This window comes from Rhynchophorus ferrugineus, unplaced genomic scaffold, assembly GCF_030347505.1.
Source record: "Rhynchophorus ferrugineus isolate W39M unplaced genomic scaffold, kcgeb_rfMv2 rfM8, whole genome shotgun sequence".
NCBI classification, from domain to species: domain Eukaryota; kingdom Metazoa; phylum Arthropoda; class Insecta; order Coleoptera; family Curculionidae; genus Rhynchophorus; species Rhynchophorus ferrugineus.
In genome coordinates, this window is record NW_027472587.1 from 15,306,002 (window position 1) to 15,327,565 (window position 21,564).

At 32.8% G+C, this 21,564-nt stretch overlaps 1 protein-coding gene across 2 annotated transcripts in view; it reads right to left on the bottom strand.

The window, feature by feature from the left end:
- Neto (Neuropilin and tolloid-like) overlaps positions 1-21,564 on the bottom strand; it is a 343,486-nt gene that overhangs the window by 21,457 nt on the left and 300,465 nt on the right. The window contains exons 8-9 of one of the 2 annotated variants that reach the window (XM_076412140.1): positions 12,824-12,835; positions 1,584-1,721 (exon numbers count right to left, since the gene is read on the bottom strand). In XM_076412140.1, coding sequence (XP_076268255.1) covers positions 1,584-1,721; positions 12,824-12,835 — 150 coding nt within the window. The remainder of the gene's footprint in view (positions 1-1,583; positions 1,722-12,823; positions 12,836-21,564) is intronic. The other variant, XM_076412141.1, reaches the window with a different exon arrangement.

The window sequence follows — 21,564 nt, forward strand, 5'->3', positions numbered from 1 at the left end:
GAACAGTTTGAAGAACATCGAAGGGCATCTCGAATATATTGCCAGTTGCAGTCCGTAAAAATATAAAGTCATTTTTTCGCCTCATTATATCCAAGATAAAAAGAAAGTGCTGTATGATGTGTTGTATCATGTAACCGAATCAGCCTATAAAATTCGATTTGCGTTTATACTGATGGACCACGTCTCCAAATATCCACAAAATTCTTCAAAAAAAGTTAGTAGAGGTTATAAATCGACAAACACAGTTTTAGGGATATGCTTGTTTTGAATGAATCGATTTAGCGAGGTTGTGATGTCATCAATTTTGATTATGTAAGTCGGCTGTTTTACTGTATGGGCTACTGTATATATTGGTGATATAATTAATATCGAAAAACTCTCGTGGTAGGTAGATTTTCAGAACCACACGCGGATAGAAGCGACATTCAACAAGTTCTCGTACATCAAGAAGCAGATTTAAAAGAAGCAAGATCTGAAGATGACAGATGAGAAAGACAGATCTCGAAACGTCGTCAAAAAATGGTTATTTTTTTGGAATAATACGTGGATAGAAGCCCGGAATATTACACCAATATAGACGATGGGATGGTTTTTACACTCAGTAACGCTTTGTATCGCCGTTCAACAAGTGGTCTCTCCAGTTAACTGGAATCAAATTAATTTTAAAGAAATGAAGACATGTTGACGTTAGACGCAATCGTTCCGCATTTGCTCGAAGAACTCTCGAAGCAGACAAAACTATCGCCAGCTGAAGATATCGAATTTCACAAAAGGTGGATCCAAGCTGCTCAAAGACATCTGGCCATAAACTATTTCAAGTAATAAACATCCAAGCTTTGAAAAATAACCCTACTTCTTGGATTCCTGACATATGCATCACAGTTCAAGGCGTAAGGCCACCAAAAGTGGACTGAAGTTGCTGTGAATTAACAGTCTACAACAGATAGTCTGGACCGAAGGTGCAGTTCACGGTGAATGGCAAACAAGGCGGGATTGTAATAGCTTAGTTTCTTATCGTAGACTATTGGAATCTGGAGTCACCAAAATTTGGAAAATCACTACATATAGGGACATCGTGGAAATTTGAATAGAAACAGTGCCATTTCAAAGATCATCACAGGCAAGGATGGCACAGGTGGTATAGGCGATACGAAAACATAACTCTATTAGTATTATAAGCTGTTTAGATTGAAGAAAGACCACGTTCATCCTGTGGTCTCTTCCTTTGAAGGGAGATGTTATAATATATGACTTGTACTGCACTGGCTATGGATTGTATTGTAATTGAATGGGTCATCTCTTTTGAATTTTGTTATGTGTAAGATATCTAAAAAATAGACATCTGGATGATCTTTATCTATTTTTACAGTCAGTGTCGCTTTGTAATACCGTTCCACAAGTCACCTCCTCTCCAAATTTATAGTTTTTGTCTCTACATCCCTTTCCCACTTATAAAGGACAATTTATATATAAACATATTTCCTTATTAAATCACTATCATGATTACGAAATACAAATAAGCTGTTACAATTTACGAACAATTATGTAAAGTTGGCGCTAGTTAAAATAGCGTTAACACTCACCTGTATTGTTTGATGGTCCCTCAGGAGTTTCTTGACGCAATTGTAGATGAACGTAAAGAACATCCCGGTCAGTATGAGCGAGAATATGACCATGATGATGACGATATGGTCATCGGTTAGGGCCCACGTCTCGCTACCCTAAAACCAACGAAACACAAACCAATTTAGAACGGCTGTCGATCGACGCGCACTAAATTAAACACAAACACACTTCACACCAATCACAAATAACCGGTTGTATTTTTTCTCGCCGCCGCAAAGGGGGCGGGGGAAGAGAAAAAACACGGTCGACTGTATTCAAATGAAGACCCGGCGAGTGTTGTAAGTAGGAGGGTGAGGAGGGGAGAGGGATGGTTAAACAAAGAAAAACAACCGCGACATTGTACGAGTGTAATCCCCGAAGACATTTGCTCGATTGCGCGCCGGAGGGTCTCCGAGTGGATTTTTTCCACTACGGGCGCAATAAATCATTTCGCAAAGAACGCACGAAACTAATTCAATTAACGGGATGATTAATCTTGAGTCGGGGACATCTCCCGAGCTTAAGAGAGACTAGCCCAAAAACTTCGGTCGGATCCACGACGATCTTCTTTCGGCCTTCCTCAACAAAGGCTTAGTTGCATAATTATCGTTTTTTTCGTCGCTGTGTAGTGAATTTTTTAGTACACATCTTGTAAAGTTTTGGAAGACTATGCTAAAGGGGCATCCCGGTTTCTAATTAACACAAAAACTTTTTATTTTTCATATTCATGAGGTTATAAGAACACATTATCAAGATAAAATAGCAAAACTCGACTAATTTACTGAATAACAAATAATTGGATGACGTTATAAATAAGTCTATTACTATGGGAGCAGAACTGGACACAGTTGCTTATTTCACACTCCTTTTGTCAATATAGATTATATCCGAGAGCCTACTTATATTTTCGGTTTATTTTTTAATTTAAGCTTTTTATTTCATATAGGCAAATTGTTTACTTTTCTTCAATAGCAGCGTGCCATCATATTTCTACTAATTAAAAATTTTAATTAGATGAACCAGACTTTTGAAATTCCTTTTCTCCTGCATATAAGCTTACTTGTTATTTGTGTATCACTTTGACCGTAACATTTTTAACAAAAATGTATTTACAATGTTTTCATAAAATCAATAAATATCTTATAATAATTCAATTTCAAAGATATATTTTGTCTCTTATTTTATTAAGCTCTTCAAAATATCGATTACTTGTCCTCTTACTGTACATTCTATTAGAAATCGATAAGATATAATAATAAGATTTTCTTTCAATAATCAGCAGTTTCTGAAACTTGAATATACATTAAATTATAAACAATATTAAAGCGAAACTATGAAGTTCACCTTTGTGTATCACATAACCTAAAGAACAATAGTTTAACATTATTAAATCCAATAGTAAAAATAAAATAACAAATAAAAATAAAATTTTAAATTACATAAAAATTAAAATAAAAAATATTATAGCCAACACAATTCAAAAAATAAAAAAACAAATAAACAAAGAGTATTACCTAACCTGTTTTTTATGAAAATGAAAATCAATTATTTAATGCTAAAAAGATATATCTAAGAGAGAAAATTAGTGTAGTCACAATAGATCAAGTAAATTAAATTATTACATAAAACAAACTGTTGCTGGTGACGTTTATTATCAATTTTCATTGGCTCTTACTATTGCAACTACAACTGTAAATAATTTTAAGTGGTCAGAGATTGCAGCTTTCGATTGATCTACAAAATAATTTAAGTTATATAGCAGTTTAGTTGGCAGGACGTTCTATTTTGATTTTATTTCATGCATAGGTTTTTCGAACTTATCTTTCAGTACAGCAGTTGCTTTTGCATGAATGCAGTAACGTTAAAACTTGGCCTAAGTGTTGAATAAATGTTATATACATATATATATATATATATATATATATATATATATATATATATATATATATATATGTATATATATATATATATATATATATGTATATATATATATATATATATATATGTATATATATATATATATATGTATATATATATATATATATGTATATATATATATATATATATATATATGTATATATATATATATATATATATATATATATATATATATATATACACATATATATTTTATACATTGTGTTGCCAAGATCAAACAAATATCATTTTCTAGGGAGCCATTTCTTCGCGAACTCTATCTAGAATTTCCAGAAACTCTAGAAAACTATATTCTAAATTGCTCAAATTGCTGTATTCTTTAGAACAAGAGGACTCAGATAACAATCTTCTTTGGCTTGTATGTTTTATTGGCTTTTAAGTATTTTTTACCCAGAGTAATGAAGTCCAGTTTCTAATATTTAAATAACGATTGTTGAGTACAGACTCTGAAGATTTGAACGCTGAGAAAAGAAAGCGAAACAAATTGACATAAACATCCCTTTTAGACGATAAATTTCGAATGAATTTATGGCTTAAATATTGCGACAACTACCCGCAGAGACCGACCAACTTTTAATACTACTTTCGAACAGCTATTTGTTCTCGTACAGTTGAAGTGGTCGCTCGCGAGACATTGTTTGCATACGTACTTCGGTGGAATTTTAAGTTTACGCCGAACAGAACGAAAGATTACGAGACATCGAAGCCCGGCTCTCCCGAACTTCCAGCGGACGGCAACGGGAATTTCCGCGGCATTCCCCTCGTCGTGGAAGTCGCGAAAGGTTTACGTAAGTCCCGCGCCTAAACATAAATAAATTGAATCGGTTTTTGCTCGGATATAAGTTGTTCGAATTGTTCTCTTCTCTGGGGGTATTTTGGATGAATTATGTTTTATGAATTAGAGTTGCGATATAAAATCGTCTCGCGCGGCCTGTCGATCTCGGGCTTTACGTATAAACTTCCGGATTTTGCGCGGTCGTTAAGATTATGCCGATTATATTTGGCAGATTTTCTCTTTTATTGAAATTGGCCGAATTGAGAACATTCATTAGCGAGGCAACAAAAGTGAGCTGATTCAAAAGCTTAAACTGCGTCTAACATGTGGTAAATCCCAAAGAATTGGGAAAAATGAAGCACAGAACGTTGCAAATTGGCTTTATTATTCAACATAATCTCCGTCAAGAGTCACATAATCATTACAGCGCCGTTCTAATATTTTAATAGCACTTTTGTAGAACGATGTATCTTTTGCCTCAAAATAAGCCTGTCACCACTTACTGTCTACTCAGATTTGTCACATATCAATGCAATGGCCACACAGCTCAGAATCATCAACACGTTCTTGTTTTTGGCCAACAGTGAGCTAACGCGGCACCCACTTTGAAGAGAGCTTTGTCATAGTCAAATGCTCATGAAATATAAAACCAACACGTTCTTGTAATATCTTTACGATGTTAGCTAACTCATGCATCTACACTTTTCGATTATTCAAAACGATTTTGTAGATTTTTTTTATTTTCTCTTGTGTTACCACCTCACTTGGACCACTGCGTTCTGTATAATCGGTGTCTCTACCACCACGTTTGAAGTCAGCAAACTAACGTTTTATTGTTGTCTCTGATGCAGCGGAGTCCTTAGAACACTTTCCATGCCATTGTTTCTCTTGAACGGTATTTTTCCGATCAGGAAAGAGTATAAAATTAAAACACGAAAGCAGTGTCACTCTTAGCACAATTACTCACAAACTTATGAGTAGAATATCAAGAAATTTTATTAGCTTTCTTTTAAAGGTTAGTGCTATCTGAAAAATCGGTGAATGTAATAAAACTAGCGCAATATATGTGCCAGGCCTAGGGCTTTTTAGCCCATATGTTAAGCATCGCAATCTAGAGATTGCGAGTGCTACAAAGGTGTGTTAAACTAAAATTGACTTGGAATTAGTCAAAACACCCCTAAAATTATGTACTTACCATGGAAATTTATTCAGGAACATTGTTATTCCAAAAGTTTCGAGACATTCGAGTTTGAACTTAGAGAAAAAAATAACAATCGATATACACAAAAAAATATATTGCATGCGAAAGCTTTTCATACATACAGCCCTTTGGCAATCTTCAAGACTGTGCCGTAAATTAGTCACTGGACAAATTAAGCGCGTCGAATGACAAATTCAGAAAGTGGCGACTAAAACATTTGTAATAAAAACCTTCCTTTATATTAGAGTAAGATTAGAGCACTAAAGAAAAAGTTTGTTTGCAACCGCATATACACTGGGTAAAAAATACTTAAAAGCCAATAAAACATACAAGCCAAAGAAGATTGTTATCTGAGTCCTCTTGTTCTAAAGAATACAGCAATTTGAGCAATTTAGAATATAGTTTTCTAGAGTTTCTGGAAATTCTAGATAGAGTTCGCGAAGAAATGGCTCCCTAGAAAATGATATTTGTTTGATCTTGGCAACACAATGTATAAAATATATATGTGTATATATATATATATATATATATATATATATATATATATATATATATATATATGTATATATATATATATATATATATATATATATATATGTATATATATATATATATATATATGTATATATATATATATATATATATATATATATATATATATATACACATATATATTTTATACATTGTGTTGCCAAGATCAAACAAATATCATTTCTAAATTTCCATTTCTTCGCGAACTCTATCTAGAATTTCCAGAAACTCTAGAAAACTATATTCTAAATTGCTCAAATTGCTGTATTCTTTAGAACAAGAGGACTCAGATAACAATCTTCTTTGGCTTGTATGTTTTATTGGCTTTTAAGTATTTTTTACCCAGTGTATATGCGGTTGCAAACAAACTTTTTCTTTAGTGCTCTAATCTTACTCTAATATAAAGGAAGGTTTTTATTACAAATGTTTTAGTCGCCACTTTCTGAATTTGTCATTCGACGCGCTTAATTTGTCCAGTGACTAATTTACGGCACAGTCTTGAAGATTGCCAAAGGGCTGTATGTATGAAAAGCTTTCGCATGCAATATAATTTTTTGTGTATATCGATTGTTATTTTTTTCTCTAAGTTCAAACTCGAATGTCTCGAAATCTTTGGAATAACAATGTTCCTGAATAAATTTTCATGGTAAGTACATAATTTTAGGGGTGTTTTGACTAATTCCAAGTCAATTTTAGTTTAACACACCTTTGTAGCACTCGCAATCTCTAGATTGCGATGCTTAACATATGGGCTAAAAAGCCCTAGGCCTGGCACATATATTGCGCTAGTTTTATTACATTCACCGATTTTTCAGATAGCACTAACCTTTAAAAGAAAGCTAATAAAATTTCTTGATATTCTACTCATAAGTTTGTGAGTAATTTTGCTAAGAGTTACACTGCTTTCGTGTTTTAATTTTACACTCTTTCCTGATGGGAAAAATACCGCCCAAGAGAAGCAATGGCATGGAAAGTGTTCTAAGGACTCCGCTGCATCAGAGACAACAATAAAACGTTAGTTTGCTGACTTCAAACGTGGTGGTAGAGACACCGATTATACAGAACGCAGTGGATGTCCAAGTGAGGTGGTAACACAAGAGAAAATAAAAAAAATCTACAAAATCGTTTTGAATAATCGAAAAGTGTAGATGCATGAGTTAGCTAACATCGTAAAGATATTACAAGAACGTGTTGGTTTTATATTTCATGAGCATTTGACTATGACAAAGCTCTCTTCAAAGTGGGTGCCGCGTTAGCTCACTGTTGGCCAAAAACAAGAACGTGTTGATGATTCTGAGCTGTGTGGCCATTGCATTGATATGTGACAAATCTGAGTAGACAGTAAGTGGTGACAGGCTTATTTTGAGGCAAAAGATACATCGTTCTACAAAAGTGCTATTAAAATATTAGAACGGCGCTGTAATGATTATGTGACTCTTGACGGAGATTATGTTGAATAATAAAGCCAATTTTTAACGTTCTGTGCTTCATTTTTCCCAATTCTTTGGGATTTACCACATGTTAGACGCAGTTTAAGCTTTTGAATCAGCTCACTTTTGTTGCCTCGCTAATGAATGTTCTCAATTCGGCCAATTTCAATAAAAGAGAAAATCTGCCTGATATAATCGGCATAATCCTAACGACCGCGCAAAATCCGGAAGTTTATACGTAAAGCCCGAGATCGACAGGCCGCGCGAGACGATTTTATATCGCAACTCTAATTCATAAAACATAATTCATCCAAAATACCCCCAGAGAAGAGAACAATTCGAACAACTTATATCCGAGCAAAAACCGATTCAATTTATTTATGTTTAGGCGCGGGACTTACGTAAACCTTTCGCGACTTCCACGACGAGGGGAATGCCGCGGAAATTCCCGTTGCCGTCCGCTGGAAGTTCGGGAGAGCCGGGCTTCGATGTCTCGTAATCTTTCGTTCTGTTCGGCGTAAACTTAAAATTCCACCGAAGTACGTATGCAAACAATGTCTCGCGAGCGACCACTTCAACTGTACGAGAACAAATAGCTGTTCGAAAGTAGTATTAAAAGTTGGTCGGTCTCTGCGGGTAGTTGTCGCAATATTTAAGCCATAAATTCATTCGAAATTTATCGTCTAAAACGGATGTTTATGACAATTTGTTTAGCTTTCTTCTCTCAGCGTTCAAAGCTTCAGAGTGTGTACTCAACAATCGTTATTTAAATATTAGAAACTGGACTTCATTACTCGGATTTTTACCAGATATTGCCTAGACTGTGTGGACCAGTAATTTTTCTGAGTTTGATAGTATTTTTTAGAATGTAGTAAAGTAGCTGTTCTGTGGTACTTTGGAAATAGTGATATTCATAGGACCAGATTCCAACACAACAACTTCTTCTCCATTTTAATGTTGGGTCAGTCTGGATATGAATTAATGCAGCATAGTCTTATAATAGTAGAGCATAATGTCAGTGTGGATGTAAACATTAGTGTTAAACAAGTTGGTGTTGATGAAAATCTTTAATTTATATTTAGAATTTCGTATTTCATAATACTACTCATTGAATAAGTGTTGCTCAGATTGTAGTTCTAAGTAACATCGCTGAAACTAATAAAAGCTTTATACATAGTTACCTTAGTTCTAGCTAAGAAAAAACAAGAAAAATACCTAAACTGTCAAAAATTATTGTAAAGGCAGTTGTTCGAGTACTTGGGATTAGCAATTCAGGTGAAGAAGGCGGCTTCCATCGCTGATGTAATAATCTGAACAAAATGCAATAACCTTTCTTTATATATAGTTTCGTTTAAAAGAAATGTTTATGACAATTTGTTTAGCTCTCTTTTCACGGCGTTCAAAGCTTCCGAGTGCGTACTCAACAATGTCAATTTAAATATTAGAAAAAGGCTTCATTACTCGGATATTTACCAGATATTGCCTACACCGTGTAGACCAGTAATTTTTCTGAGTTTGATGGTATTTTTTAGAATGTAGTAAAGTAGCTGTTCTGTGGTACTTTGGAAATAGTGATATTCATAGGACCAAGTTATTAAAATCCTTGCAAAATCATGAACAACAACTTCTTCTCCAGTTTAATGTTGGGTCAGTCTGGATATGAATTAATGTAGCATAGTCTTATAATAGATGTTAACATTAGTGTTAAACAAGTTGGTGTTGATAAAAATCTTTAATTTATATTTAGAATTTCGTATTTCATAATACTACTCATTGAATAAGTGTTGCTCAGATTGTAGTTCTAAGTAATATCGCTGAAACTAATAAAAGCTTTATGCGTAGTTACCTTAGTTCTAGCTAAGAAAAAACAAGAAAAATACCTAAACTGTCAAAAATTATTGTAAAGGCTGTTGTTCGAGTACTTGGGATTCGCAATTCAGGTGAAGAAGGCGGCTTCCATCGCTGATGTAAAAATCTGAACAAACTGCAATAACCTTTCTTTATATATAGTTTCGTTTAAAAGGGATGTTTATGACAATTTGTTTAGCTTTCTTTTCTCGGCGTTCAAAGCTTCCGAGTGCGTACTCAACAATGTCAATTTAAATATTAGAAAAAGGCTTCATTACTCGGATATTTACCAGATATTGCCTACACCGTGTAGACCAGTAATTTTTCTGAGTTTGATGGTATTTTTTAGAATGTAGTAAAGTAGCTGTTCTGTGGTACTTTGGAAATAGTGATATTCATAGGACCAAGTTATTAAAATCCTTGCAAAATCATGAACAACAACTTCTTCTCCAGTTTAATGTTGGGTCAGTCTGGATATGAACTAATGTAGTCTTATAATAGTAGAGCACAATGTCAGTGTGGATATTAACATTAGTGTTAAACAAGTTGGTGTTGATGAAAATCTTTAATTTATATTTAGAATTTCGTATTTCATAATACTACTCATTGAATAAGTGTTGCTCAGATTGTAGTTCTAAGTAATATCGCTGAAACTAATAAAAGCTTTATGCGTAGTTATCTTAGTTCTAGCTAAGAAAAAAAAACCAAAGCTGTCAAAAATTATTGTAAAGGCAGTTGTTCGAGTACTTGGGATTAGCAATTCAGGTGAAGAAGGCGGCATCCATCGCTGATGTAATAATCTGAACAAACTGCAATAACCTTTCTTTATATATAGTTTCGTTTAAAAGGGATGTTTATGAAAATTTGTTTAGCTTTCTTTTCTCAGCGTTCAAAGCTTCCGAGTGCGTACTCAACAATGTCTATTTAAATATTAGAAAAGGGCTTCATTACTCGGATATTTACCAGATATTGCCTACACCGTGTAGACCGTGGTGATGTTTCTGGGTTTGATGGTGTTTTTGAGAACCTAGTAAGGTAACAATTCTGGATTCCCTGTAAATAGTGACTTTCATAGTGTGTTGCATAACACTACTCATTGAACAAGTATTGCTCAGACTGTAATTCTTAGTGATATCGCTGAAACTAATAAAAATTATTATACATAAAATATATAAAAATTACTGTAATTGCAAGTGATCAAGTACTTGGGATTAGCAATGTAGATGAAGAAGGAGTCTGACATAATAATCTGAACAAACTGCAAAACCTTTCTTTTAATATATTGCATATGCAAGTATATTTCAATCCAAAATCTAACAGTAAAATAAAAATTCCACCGAAGTATGTATGCAAACAATGTCTAGCGAGCGACCACTTCAACGGTACCATAACAAATAGCTGTTCGAAAGTAGTATTACAAGTTGGAAGGTCTCTGCGGGTAGTTCTCGCGGTATTTAATGATAATTTATAGATGGATATAGTTTCATTTAAGAAGGATGTTGATGTCAATTTGTTTTGCTTTCTTTTCTGGGCTTTCAAAGTTCCAGAGTGTTTACTCAATAATAACTATTTAAATATTATAAAACGGACTTCATTACTCGGATTGCAGAGGTTTTTGAAAAGTAATAAGGTAGCTACTTTTCCAGAAATTACTGCCAATGGCTGTAGGTAAAGACTACTAGGAAGCAGTTAGTCAATATGACATAAAAAAGAAATCACCACATATCTATCAAAATAAATAATATCCAAGCGGCTGTATACAAGTGAAGTAAATAGTATGCTAACATAGCAGAATATCTGGGAATGATACTTTAAAAGATCCATTTAAAAAAGGAATTGTTTTTTAAAAATCGCAATATTCAGCATATTCCCATCAATATCCAATATCAATATCCAACAAAGAGATTTTTAACTTTGTTAGATAAATATGGTCTATTGAGGCCACAAAAGATTTGTATATTTAATTTTAAAATTCGTATTATTTTGACATTGGCAACACTTGCCACATTAAGCTTCAGCTGTATGAAATTGAAAAACTTCCAAATTGTTTAAAAATGATTCCTCTGATGTTAATGTTTAGTTTAATGGTTATATATAGAAATGAATTTTTCAACTATGGGCTAGTAACTGATCAAGTGGCCTTCTTGAAGTAGTGATAGGCAAAACAGAGACAGCTAACATCCCAATAGAGTGACGATAATCAGCAATGTGCCGAAAATTGAGGTTAAAAAAATCAGATATTACTAGATTTTTTATTTACTTTACTAATCTAATCTTAGGTTTAGCACTCACTCTATGCTAGCTGATGTTGATTTCGGTGACTTTAAGTAATTGTTACCACTGACTTGGTCATTTTTTAAATCTTTTGAGATTTTATTTGAATGACAAGATTCGGACTATAGTGATTTACACGGCAATAAACGTTGATAATTAACGAATAAATATGTTTTGGCACCGCTGTCTTTTAGTCAATTAGTCTTTTTCTCTTTGGCAAAATTGTTGTTATTTGCTATATCTTTGCTGCAATCCAAAATTGATATGGACAAATTGGAAGTGTTGAATTATATTTTGTAATTACTAGGGCTTTCGTATCACTTTCTCCTACTAATATATATGTCATATAAAAGTACTATAACGTTATAGTCAAAAATATTGCACTTTTTTCGTTTTTATGGGTATATGTAAATCATAATGTTGCAATATACCTCAAATTAGTACAAGTTTATGTAAAAGAACTTTCTTAGTTTGAAAGAGACCCTTAAAACAGTCGAAAAATATTAGTTATTTAATCAGTGTGATATAAAAAATTCAAAACATTCGTATATTGCCTAGATTTTATTTCCACGTACTTTTTGCGGGTTTCTTGAATGAATAAAATAATATATCCAGATGAAATGTCAATGTTCGGGTGGGATAACGTCGGTCGGGTCCGCTAGTCTATTATAAATCCTTATAAAAAAGTGTCCACAGTTTCCTAACCCTTGCCCCAGGTCTTTCGAGTGGAGCCAATACTGTACTGTACAAACAATTAATAATATACACTCGTCTTGTCACTCATAGGCATCTAAAAACTATTGTGAAAAAATCTAATTAAGCAAAATTGTTAACAACAACACGATGACAGTAAATCAACAGTTCTATTCAACGATGAACAACTGAGAATCATATTTGGACAATTTTATCTTGACTAACAAAACATAACTCGCAGCAAATATGATTATCAGTCCTATGTTACTTCTTCCGGGACATACTGTTGATTTTCAACCGAATTGTTGACCAATTCCTCAACCGGACGTGGGTTTGGTAAGCAGCCTACGACTACAACTACTACTCAAAAGCAAATACAATCGAAACCCAAAAAGTAAAACGGGTTTCTACTGCGACTAGCCTAATAAAATTTCAAAACCTCGTCAATTCTAAAATTACGTTTGGGAAAACAACCAAAAAAAAATTGAACACAAATCCGGATACTTAAGAAGTCAGGGGGCCACAGACCAGAAGGCTGTCCTAGAAAACAAAACAAGTTTCATAACTACATGGGAAGCGTGATATGAACCCTTACGGCTATATGTTTGCATGGAACGGTGAAAACAAATGAAAAATGAGCTGCGCTTAATGAGCCAGAATCAATTAAAACATCGGAAGGTAAATGGTCTATCGCGGATCTATTATATAAATGACTATTAAGGGGGAGGGGGGGGTGGTTGATGGTAATTTATCTTCATTATGTCCTTATGATAAATTACGGTACGCTAAATTGCACAAATTTTACTGCAGTATGTTTTAAAATATACTATTTAGTAATAAATAACATTAAATATTCTATATTATGCGTTTATTTCAACGTCAGTTTCAAAACAGCCAACGCTAATATAAAGGGGTCTTTAAAAATTCAGGTTTTGTTTTACTTATGCTTTTTTTACTTTTCTATGCTATTTTTGAATTAGATTAATTTATGTTTAAGGCAACTTACACTCTGCTTTTCTCGATAAAAATAGGTAAGCAAAAAACATAAGTAAATAGAAGTGGATGTTATAACAGTTATGCTAATAGACATAGTTTAATATTTATAGATACGCATTATATGTTTAGTCAATTCAAAACAGCAACAACACACGTGACTAATATGTGTCTGTCAAAACTTATAAATTTGTTTTACTGTCGGACAATATTTTCATTTTCATTTTATTAGAGATAGAATGCTCTTAGAGAAGTTTAAAGAAGTAACACAGAGAGCCTGTAAAAGTTGTCCGTTCGTCAAACGTCTGCAAAATTCTTCAAAATATTATAATTACGGGTTATAAACCGGCAAACGTTTAAACGCTTTGTATTAATAATTGCAAATCGCCGCGGTTATTATTGAAAATATTTTTTTACGCCTTGCAGTTGCACTGAATATTAGAATAGATATTAGAATATTAGTACGGACGCGGCCACTAAAATATCTCAAAAAATAAAAAACAATATAATGTTAAATTCACTAAAAAGGAACCGCGTTTATGCGAAACAGGTGATGAATCAAGATCCGCTTGATGTTTCAGAGGTCAAATATACGAAATGTATAATAACAATAAGTAGTTTTTTGAATCCAAACATAATTTAATACAATTATTTCAGAGAAAATTGTTAGCTTGGAAAGTATCCATAAAAAGCCAAAAGATATACATTTGCCGTTCATACGTTGTTGGGTAATATGATATAAGTGGTAAAAAGATAGCCCACGAAGAGGTTTAATGGAACTTCCAGAGACTGCTTTTAAAAGAATACATTTTTTAAAAATATATAAAAAATCAAAGAAGAATTATTATATCAATTTATATATTTAAATGAGACATGAATATTTCAGAATGGCACATTGGGTCGTTCATGGCAAGATGATAATAAATATTATGTAAAGACAACAAAAGTTGATGGAAAAAGGTAAACGTTGGAATGACTGTCGATTAAGTTTTGTTGCATATTTTTTTGTTTTTGTCGAGTAAGTTAGGTTTGAAACAGGAATGGTTTTATTCTTGGTGCAGAATTAGTGTTTTCCTCCAAGTCCAAGGGTGACTAACCATGGAGAAATGAACCATAACTTGTCTTTGCAGTAGTTTGAAAATCAGCTTTTAAAGAACTTGGAGGAACCATCAGTTATTGTTATGTAAAATGCACCATATCTACCATATATATAGTACACTGGTCGAGAAAATTCCAATTTTGCAATTAAGAAATGGCTTAAAGTACATAAATAACTTTCGAGAAAATCATGTTAAAAAATAAACTATTTCAAATTGTTACTCGGTAAATATAAATGAAATATTTAATTGCATATTATGTAATTTACTTTTTTAGAAATAAGCCTGAGAAAAAATACATGGTAGATCAGATTACTGAATGTTATGGCCAGAGTATTACGTCTTCCTCCCTATCACTGCATTTTAATTCAATTGGGTTGATATGGGAAGTAAAAGAGTATCTAGAAGTAAAACATTTTTTTAATAAGCATCATAATAATCTAAGCATCATCAATATCTATATTTTAACTATATTTAAGTTAATTTTACGGTATTTTAATTCATTTGATGGTACATTTTCCTACATTTTTATATGAAACCAGTCATATATGCAAGCAAGACAATAGAAACGAGGAAGTTCATGACTGAAATTTTTGTTTAGGACATGACGGTATGTAAACGATGAAGAGAGAGAGAGAGAGAAAGCAACGTAGGAGAGTGGAGCGAATGGCAAGGGAATTCTTCAAATTTGGAGTAGGACAGGAAGGAGAAACGTGTCTGTCTACATGATTTTCAAGCTCAGTTAAAAATTGATGTCCTGTTTGTCCTTTTTTGTGTATATATTTAGTGATGAGTCTCCCTCTGCTCGCAGTAGAAATAATGTTCTAATTTTCTACGTAGCTATTTAACGAAAAAATGTTGAGTTCGTCAAAAAAGGTCGCGAAAACTACCGTTTCCAATGTAAAATCCCCTTTCCGTTCGAATCAACGGATTTGAATTGAATTAAAATTGCTCGGTTCCACAATCGACATTGAAACCGGATTGCTTCCGGTCGGTATTCGTCATCAAATATCTGCATTTCGCCTCAATCAGGACTTTTTTATTCGGTTGCGATTGGTCGGTCGACCGAGTTTTATATAAATTCGACGAAAATGACCTAATTCCCATCTGCTGTCTGATAGCCGACGAACAATTTTGATTATATTGATGAGTTCGATGTAATCATTGACATTAAAATATTTTAAATCTTTTGTCTAAATTAATATATATTAAATGATAATGTAGGTAGCACTGGTTGATTTTGACGAGGAACAGAAATAGTTTAGATTCCTTTTGATTTACTGGAAAATTTATTTTTATATTATTGGCAAAATTGCTAAAAAATTAGATACAAATTATTCACATTTTATTTTCACTGATATACAAAGCTGGGGCGTTTCTTGGACTTGACAGAATCTCTGAACGTACAATAAGCAACCTCATTCCCCTAGTTCTGATTCCGTAGCTTCTTGTCCCATAAAAATTGGGTATAATTATATGATTGAACTGAAAAATGAATATTTTGATACAAGTGTTAAAGTAATGAATTGTAGTTAACAACTAAAATTTAATTGGAATATGTTAAGGAAAGAGACTGCAATAAATAAAGTACGTTTTGTGTTGTATAACAGGTCAATTGAAAATTCCGCAGCCTACCATAGTAAAACACATTCTTTTGGCAAAATTAGTTTTTTATTCAATATAATTCCCTTCAAGGCTGATACGCTGATTATAGCGACCCTCCAACTTTTCGATACCATTTTTGTAGTACGATTCTTCAAACACTACTCCGATTCATCAACATTTTTCGGCGATTTCGTCCTCCAAACGGTCTAATAACGCTATATAATAGTCGCTGTTGATGGTCTTTCCTTTTTCAAGGTAGTGAATGAAAATTATACCATCGCATCCCCAAACACAGATGCCATTATCTTGTCAGCCGACTGTGGCGTTTTCCCATGCTTTGGAGCGGGTTCATCGTGTGCAGTCCACTCGGATGACTGTCGATTGGACTTCGAAGTGAAATGATGGAGCCATGTTTCATCTGTTGCCACATATCGACGCAAAAACTCGGGTTTATTACGCTTGATCATTTTCAAACACTGCTCCGAATCATAAACTCGTCGTTGTTTTTGGTCGAAAGTGAGCTCGCGCGGCACCCACTTTGCCCAGAGCTTTCTCATACCCAAATATGCGTGAATGATATGACGCACACGTTCAGCTGATATCCTTAGTGTACCTGCTATTTCATTTAATTTCAATTTGGGGTCATTCAAAACCATTTTGTGGATTTTTTAAGTGTTTTTGTCGGTAACAACCTCTTTTGGGCGTCCACTGCGTTCACCGTCTTCGGTGCTCATTTCACTACATCTAAACTTAGTATATCAATCCTTGATGGTTAATTTTCCTGGTGCACTGACCGGAAACTCGGCATCAAGACAAGTTTTTGCTTCAACTGTATTTTTACGTTCAAAAAGTAATATTTAATGAACACACGAAATTCCTTTTCATCAATTTTTATCACAATAACAAAAGTTACTTCACTGAAAGTGCTATAATTCACAAAGTAATAATCACACAGCTATCAAATTTATACACCCATCTTGTGAGTTTTAGGGCTAACTAAAAAACATATGGATTTAATTCTAGTAGCGCCATCAAAAATTACTAAATAATAATATTGTTTACAGATATTTAAATAATTTATAAAACTGCAGATTTTGTGAAAATAGAAAAGAGAGGATACAAAAGAACTGACAAAAATATACAAAGGGTTGTCGAGAGAAGTGAAAGACTATAAATCTGAATTTGCTCATTATTGTAATTATTTTATTTTAAATTTTATTTTAGTATTATATTATATTATGTGGTGTATCAATCAAAAGTATCAATTTGCAGTTGTGTAACAGCTAAAGGGATTGTATCATGCAATCAATGAATATAAAGAAAAAAATAATGCAAAATATATCTAAGGATATTTTGTGTATTTACACTTTATTTCCGTAGGATCAATGTCTGATAAATACGCTAGGTTAGGTAGAATTATCTATTTAACTATTTCAGATACTCAAAGGTTTTCCTTCATGATTGATTTCCTTCTCAGATGCGACACTGAACTTATGTTGCAAAATAAGTTAATAACATTTTTAAATATAATATAATATTTAAACTTTAGCAACAGATTGCATTTAAAAACTTTTTTAGAATAGTGTCTAAATATTATAGTTTATTTAGTTATCGATTATAAGGATTATAAGATAAGTTCACAAGTAAAATATTTCAGATTTTAGTTCATTCTGTGGAGCATTTAAAAAAAAATATTGATAAAACATTGCGGTATTCCTTTTTCATTATAGCTATAAAAATAAAAAGATCCATATCAAAATATTTGAGTTTTTGGAAAATGATGGACGCTACTACTGAACAGTTGATATTTCGACAATCGTTAGTTCGACTTTGCAGCCTTTGAAGCCATATGTCGGGAGCTATTCTATGTGATGTGAAGACTTCTTCTTATTAAGAAGTAAAAGTGAAGCTGACTCGATTCAAAATTTGAATACAAAGATGTACCGTTTATATATAGATAGTACTTGAAGATTACAATGGTGACACATGGTCACTATATTAACTGTTGTCGTTTTTTCTTGTAATGGGAAAGTTTACAAATGTTGAGGAAATCAAATAGTGATTTTATCGACAGCACAACATAATTTAATCTCCTAAAAGTACCCATTAATATAAAGTTACAGTGATTCGATATTTTTTATCAGTTTCTATTTAAAATTTATGACGTCTTAAACAATATATTTAAGCGCAATAAACGCCCGAAACTCTCACGAAAGAAACAGAAGATCTCGCGACTGAAAAACGGCCGCTTTCACGACACCAATAAATCACGTCGAAATTAAATTGTTTGTCCCCACTATGATAAATATTATTGCAGCCATAATTTTTTTGTTAGTTTCATTTTTATCTCGGGGCGAACGGAAACGAAGAAAAACCGGATGAGAGCGTAATATTTCGTCGATGTCCCGACGCGTACACAAATGGCGGCAGGAAGTCAGCGGGACGTTAAAAAAACTCGACGAGATAATAAGAAAGTCGTTCGGTTCTCGATGAGTTCCCCCCGAGACGATTTCGCCAATAAAATTTCTCGTTTCTGTTTCTTCTCCCTCCTACCCCACCTCCTCCACCTCCTCCTCCTCGAAATAACTCTATCGGAATTGCTCGAGGTCGATCATGTGATGTTTCAAATCAACTCCTGTCGATTATGGTTCAATTTTACCGATTGGGAACACGGAATTTTAATTTACACTCAACAGGTATTTTTTTATAAATGTGACATTTTTCTAAAATTAACTTATTATTAAAACTGGTCTCCTGAGACAAACATTAATTTACTGCTAACAATTATTATTACAATGTACACACTATAGTCCATCCAGCGATAATCTATATAGTCAATTCAAAACAGTAGTGACACGTGTGTCAATATGTGACTGCCAGAAGTTGTAAATTCGTTTTACAGTCAGACAAAATTATCCTTCTCATTTTATTCTATTTAAAAGGAGATAGAATGCTGTTAGAAAAGTTCGATCATGTAACCAAAAGAGCCTGCAAATGTCCGTTTGTCAAACGTCTACAAAATTCTTCAGAACATTATAATTACGGGTTATAGACCGACAGACGTTGTTTTAACGCTTTGTTTTAATAATTGCAAATCGCTGGGGTTTTTATTGAAAATATTTTTTGCGCGTTGCAGCTGCACAAAAAATAAAAAACAGTATAACCTTAAGTTTACCAAAAAGAAATCGTGTTTATGCGAAACAGGTGACGAATCAAAATCAGCTTGTGGCTAGCTGTATCAAGGATCAAATATACGAAATGTAAAAAACAGTAAGTAATTTTTTTCAGTCGAAACATTATATACTACAATTTTATCAGAGAAAATTGTTAGTCTGAAAAGTATCCACGAAAAGCTTTTTCTAAGTCCAAGGATGATTACCATGGAGAAATGAGTAATAACTTGTTTCTTTTTCAGTAGTTTGAAAATTAGCCTTTAAAGAACTTGGAGGAACCATCTATATATAGTGTACTGATGGGGAAAATCCCAACAAGTTCATCGATAAAGGCTGCAATTAAGGAATAGCTTAAAGTACATAAAATAAGTTTCGAGGAAATCATGTTAAAGAATGTATTATTTCAAATTGTTACTCGGTAAATATAAATGAATTGCATATTATGTAATTTACTTTTTTAGAAATAAGCCTGAGAAAAGATACATGGTACATGAGATTACTGAAGGTTATGGCCACGGAGTATTATGTTTCCTCCCTGTCGTTGCATACTTAATCCAACTGAGTTAACATGGGGTATTGCAATAGATATTCAGATCGAGATGGACATTCAAACAAAAACTGTCTGCATTTATGAAAAGAGGCATTGTCGAAAATAACATTTTCGATTTGTGGGAACTCGATCATACATATTGAAGAAGAAATTGACAAACGGTAGAATCTTGAGCAAGTTTTTGATAGATTGGAAATAAACAGCATAGTTTTATTAACTTTATTAATGTTTAAGAAAGTGACAGTGGTTGTATAAAACTTAATTAATGTTGGTTTATAATTCAGTGGTGGCAATTACCAAGGCAGGGTGATGAAAGAGGGAACAACTAAAGTTACACTCTGACATATGTAAGTTTGGGGCGATTTGAGCGATCTGGATCAACAGTAGTGTATTGGTTCACAAGCAGACACTATTATCCGAGCGCATGCTATGCATTGGTTATGTTGATTCTTTCTTTTTTTTTTTTTATTTTTCATCGGTTCACAGCTCGATTTTTTTAGGTCTATTATCACATAAGTCACATAGGAAATTCATTTTACTTCGATTAAATGACTCCATATGCACATATTTGGAACGTTACCTACACTTTCATTAAAAATTCTAATTTTCATATAAATTTGTAACCGAACTACTCATATAGTGTCAGCTATTGTACATAATTTCAGTTGATATGATTCCCAAAACCATTTCCTGGACTTTTTTACATTTTAATTTTTGAATAACTGTTGGTTTCAGACGACTATATACCTTTAACAGAAATGATGTCATATAGTGTAAAATATTGTACAACAAAAACGAAACAGTGCTTAATCAAAATCCCAAATTCATTTTTAAAAATTGTTTCGAAATTAGAAAAAACTGTTTCACTAAAATCAGCGTCACTTGTAAAAAAAAATTAGGAATTTTGGAAATTATTATATGAATAATATTAATACCTAAAACTGATGAATATATCAACAATGTCTCTGTACATGAGAGATAACTTTTTTTTCATCACATCTCACCATCTTCTGTGTTCAGGGCATAAAGAAGATTTCGTGTAACATTATTTTACGTAAGTAAATCGCCGGTGCTTGTGTTAGTGTTTACAACTGTTAATATTAAATAAAAAAATATATGCCCGGTTGTAATAAAACATATGAATGCATCATTACGTTTCATACTCTAAAATGCCGTGAACTGAGTTGACCAGTGGATTTAATATGACATAAACTTTAATTGAGTAAAAATACAAGTTTGCGAGGAGCCATTGCATTTAGAACAAAATATTATATTTTTTTTACAGTTGAGACTCACATAATCTTCTAAAACATAATAATAGACGACAAATGTTCAAAACTAATAAATTGTAACAAAAGAACTAATATAACTCGAAATAAAAATGTTATTTTCCCATTCTATTTCTGACCTCGCGCCTCCATTTATATAAACTGTCAGTGAATTGAAATATTAAACTTTTGCCCGGATTAGCGTTGCTCTCTGTTGGTTGGCTTTAAAATAAAAATGAAAGTGGAAAAAATTACAGCAACGTTATTACGTTATAATCTTTATATTAGCAGAAAACAGGAACGAAAACAATTTATTTTGGGCCGCTATTTAACGTTTTTATAAACATTTCGAGGTTATTTAATTAAAATATTATATATATATATCTAAAAAAATTGTTAAAATCATTATGTATAACATATGCAATGGATAGATTGAAAACAAATTCTTCATTCCATACTGTTTTTTTCCAATAACATATTTATCCAAAGATATGTCATACAATTATCATTCATATTTTCATCGTAATATTTATAACATTTTATCCTGAAAACCTATATAAACAAATTGTTTAAAATTTATATT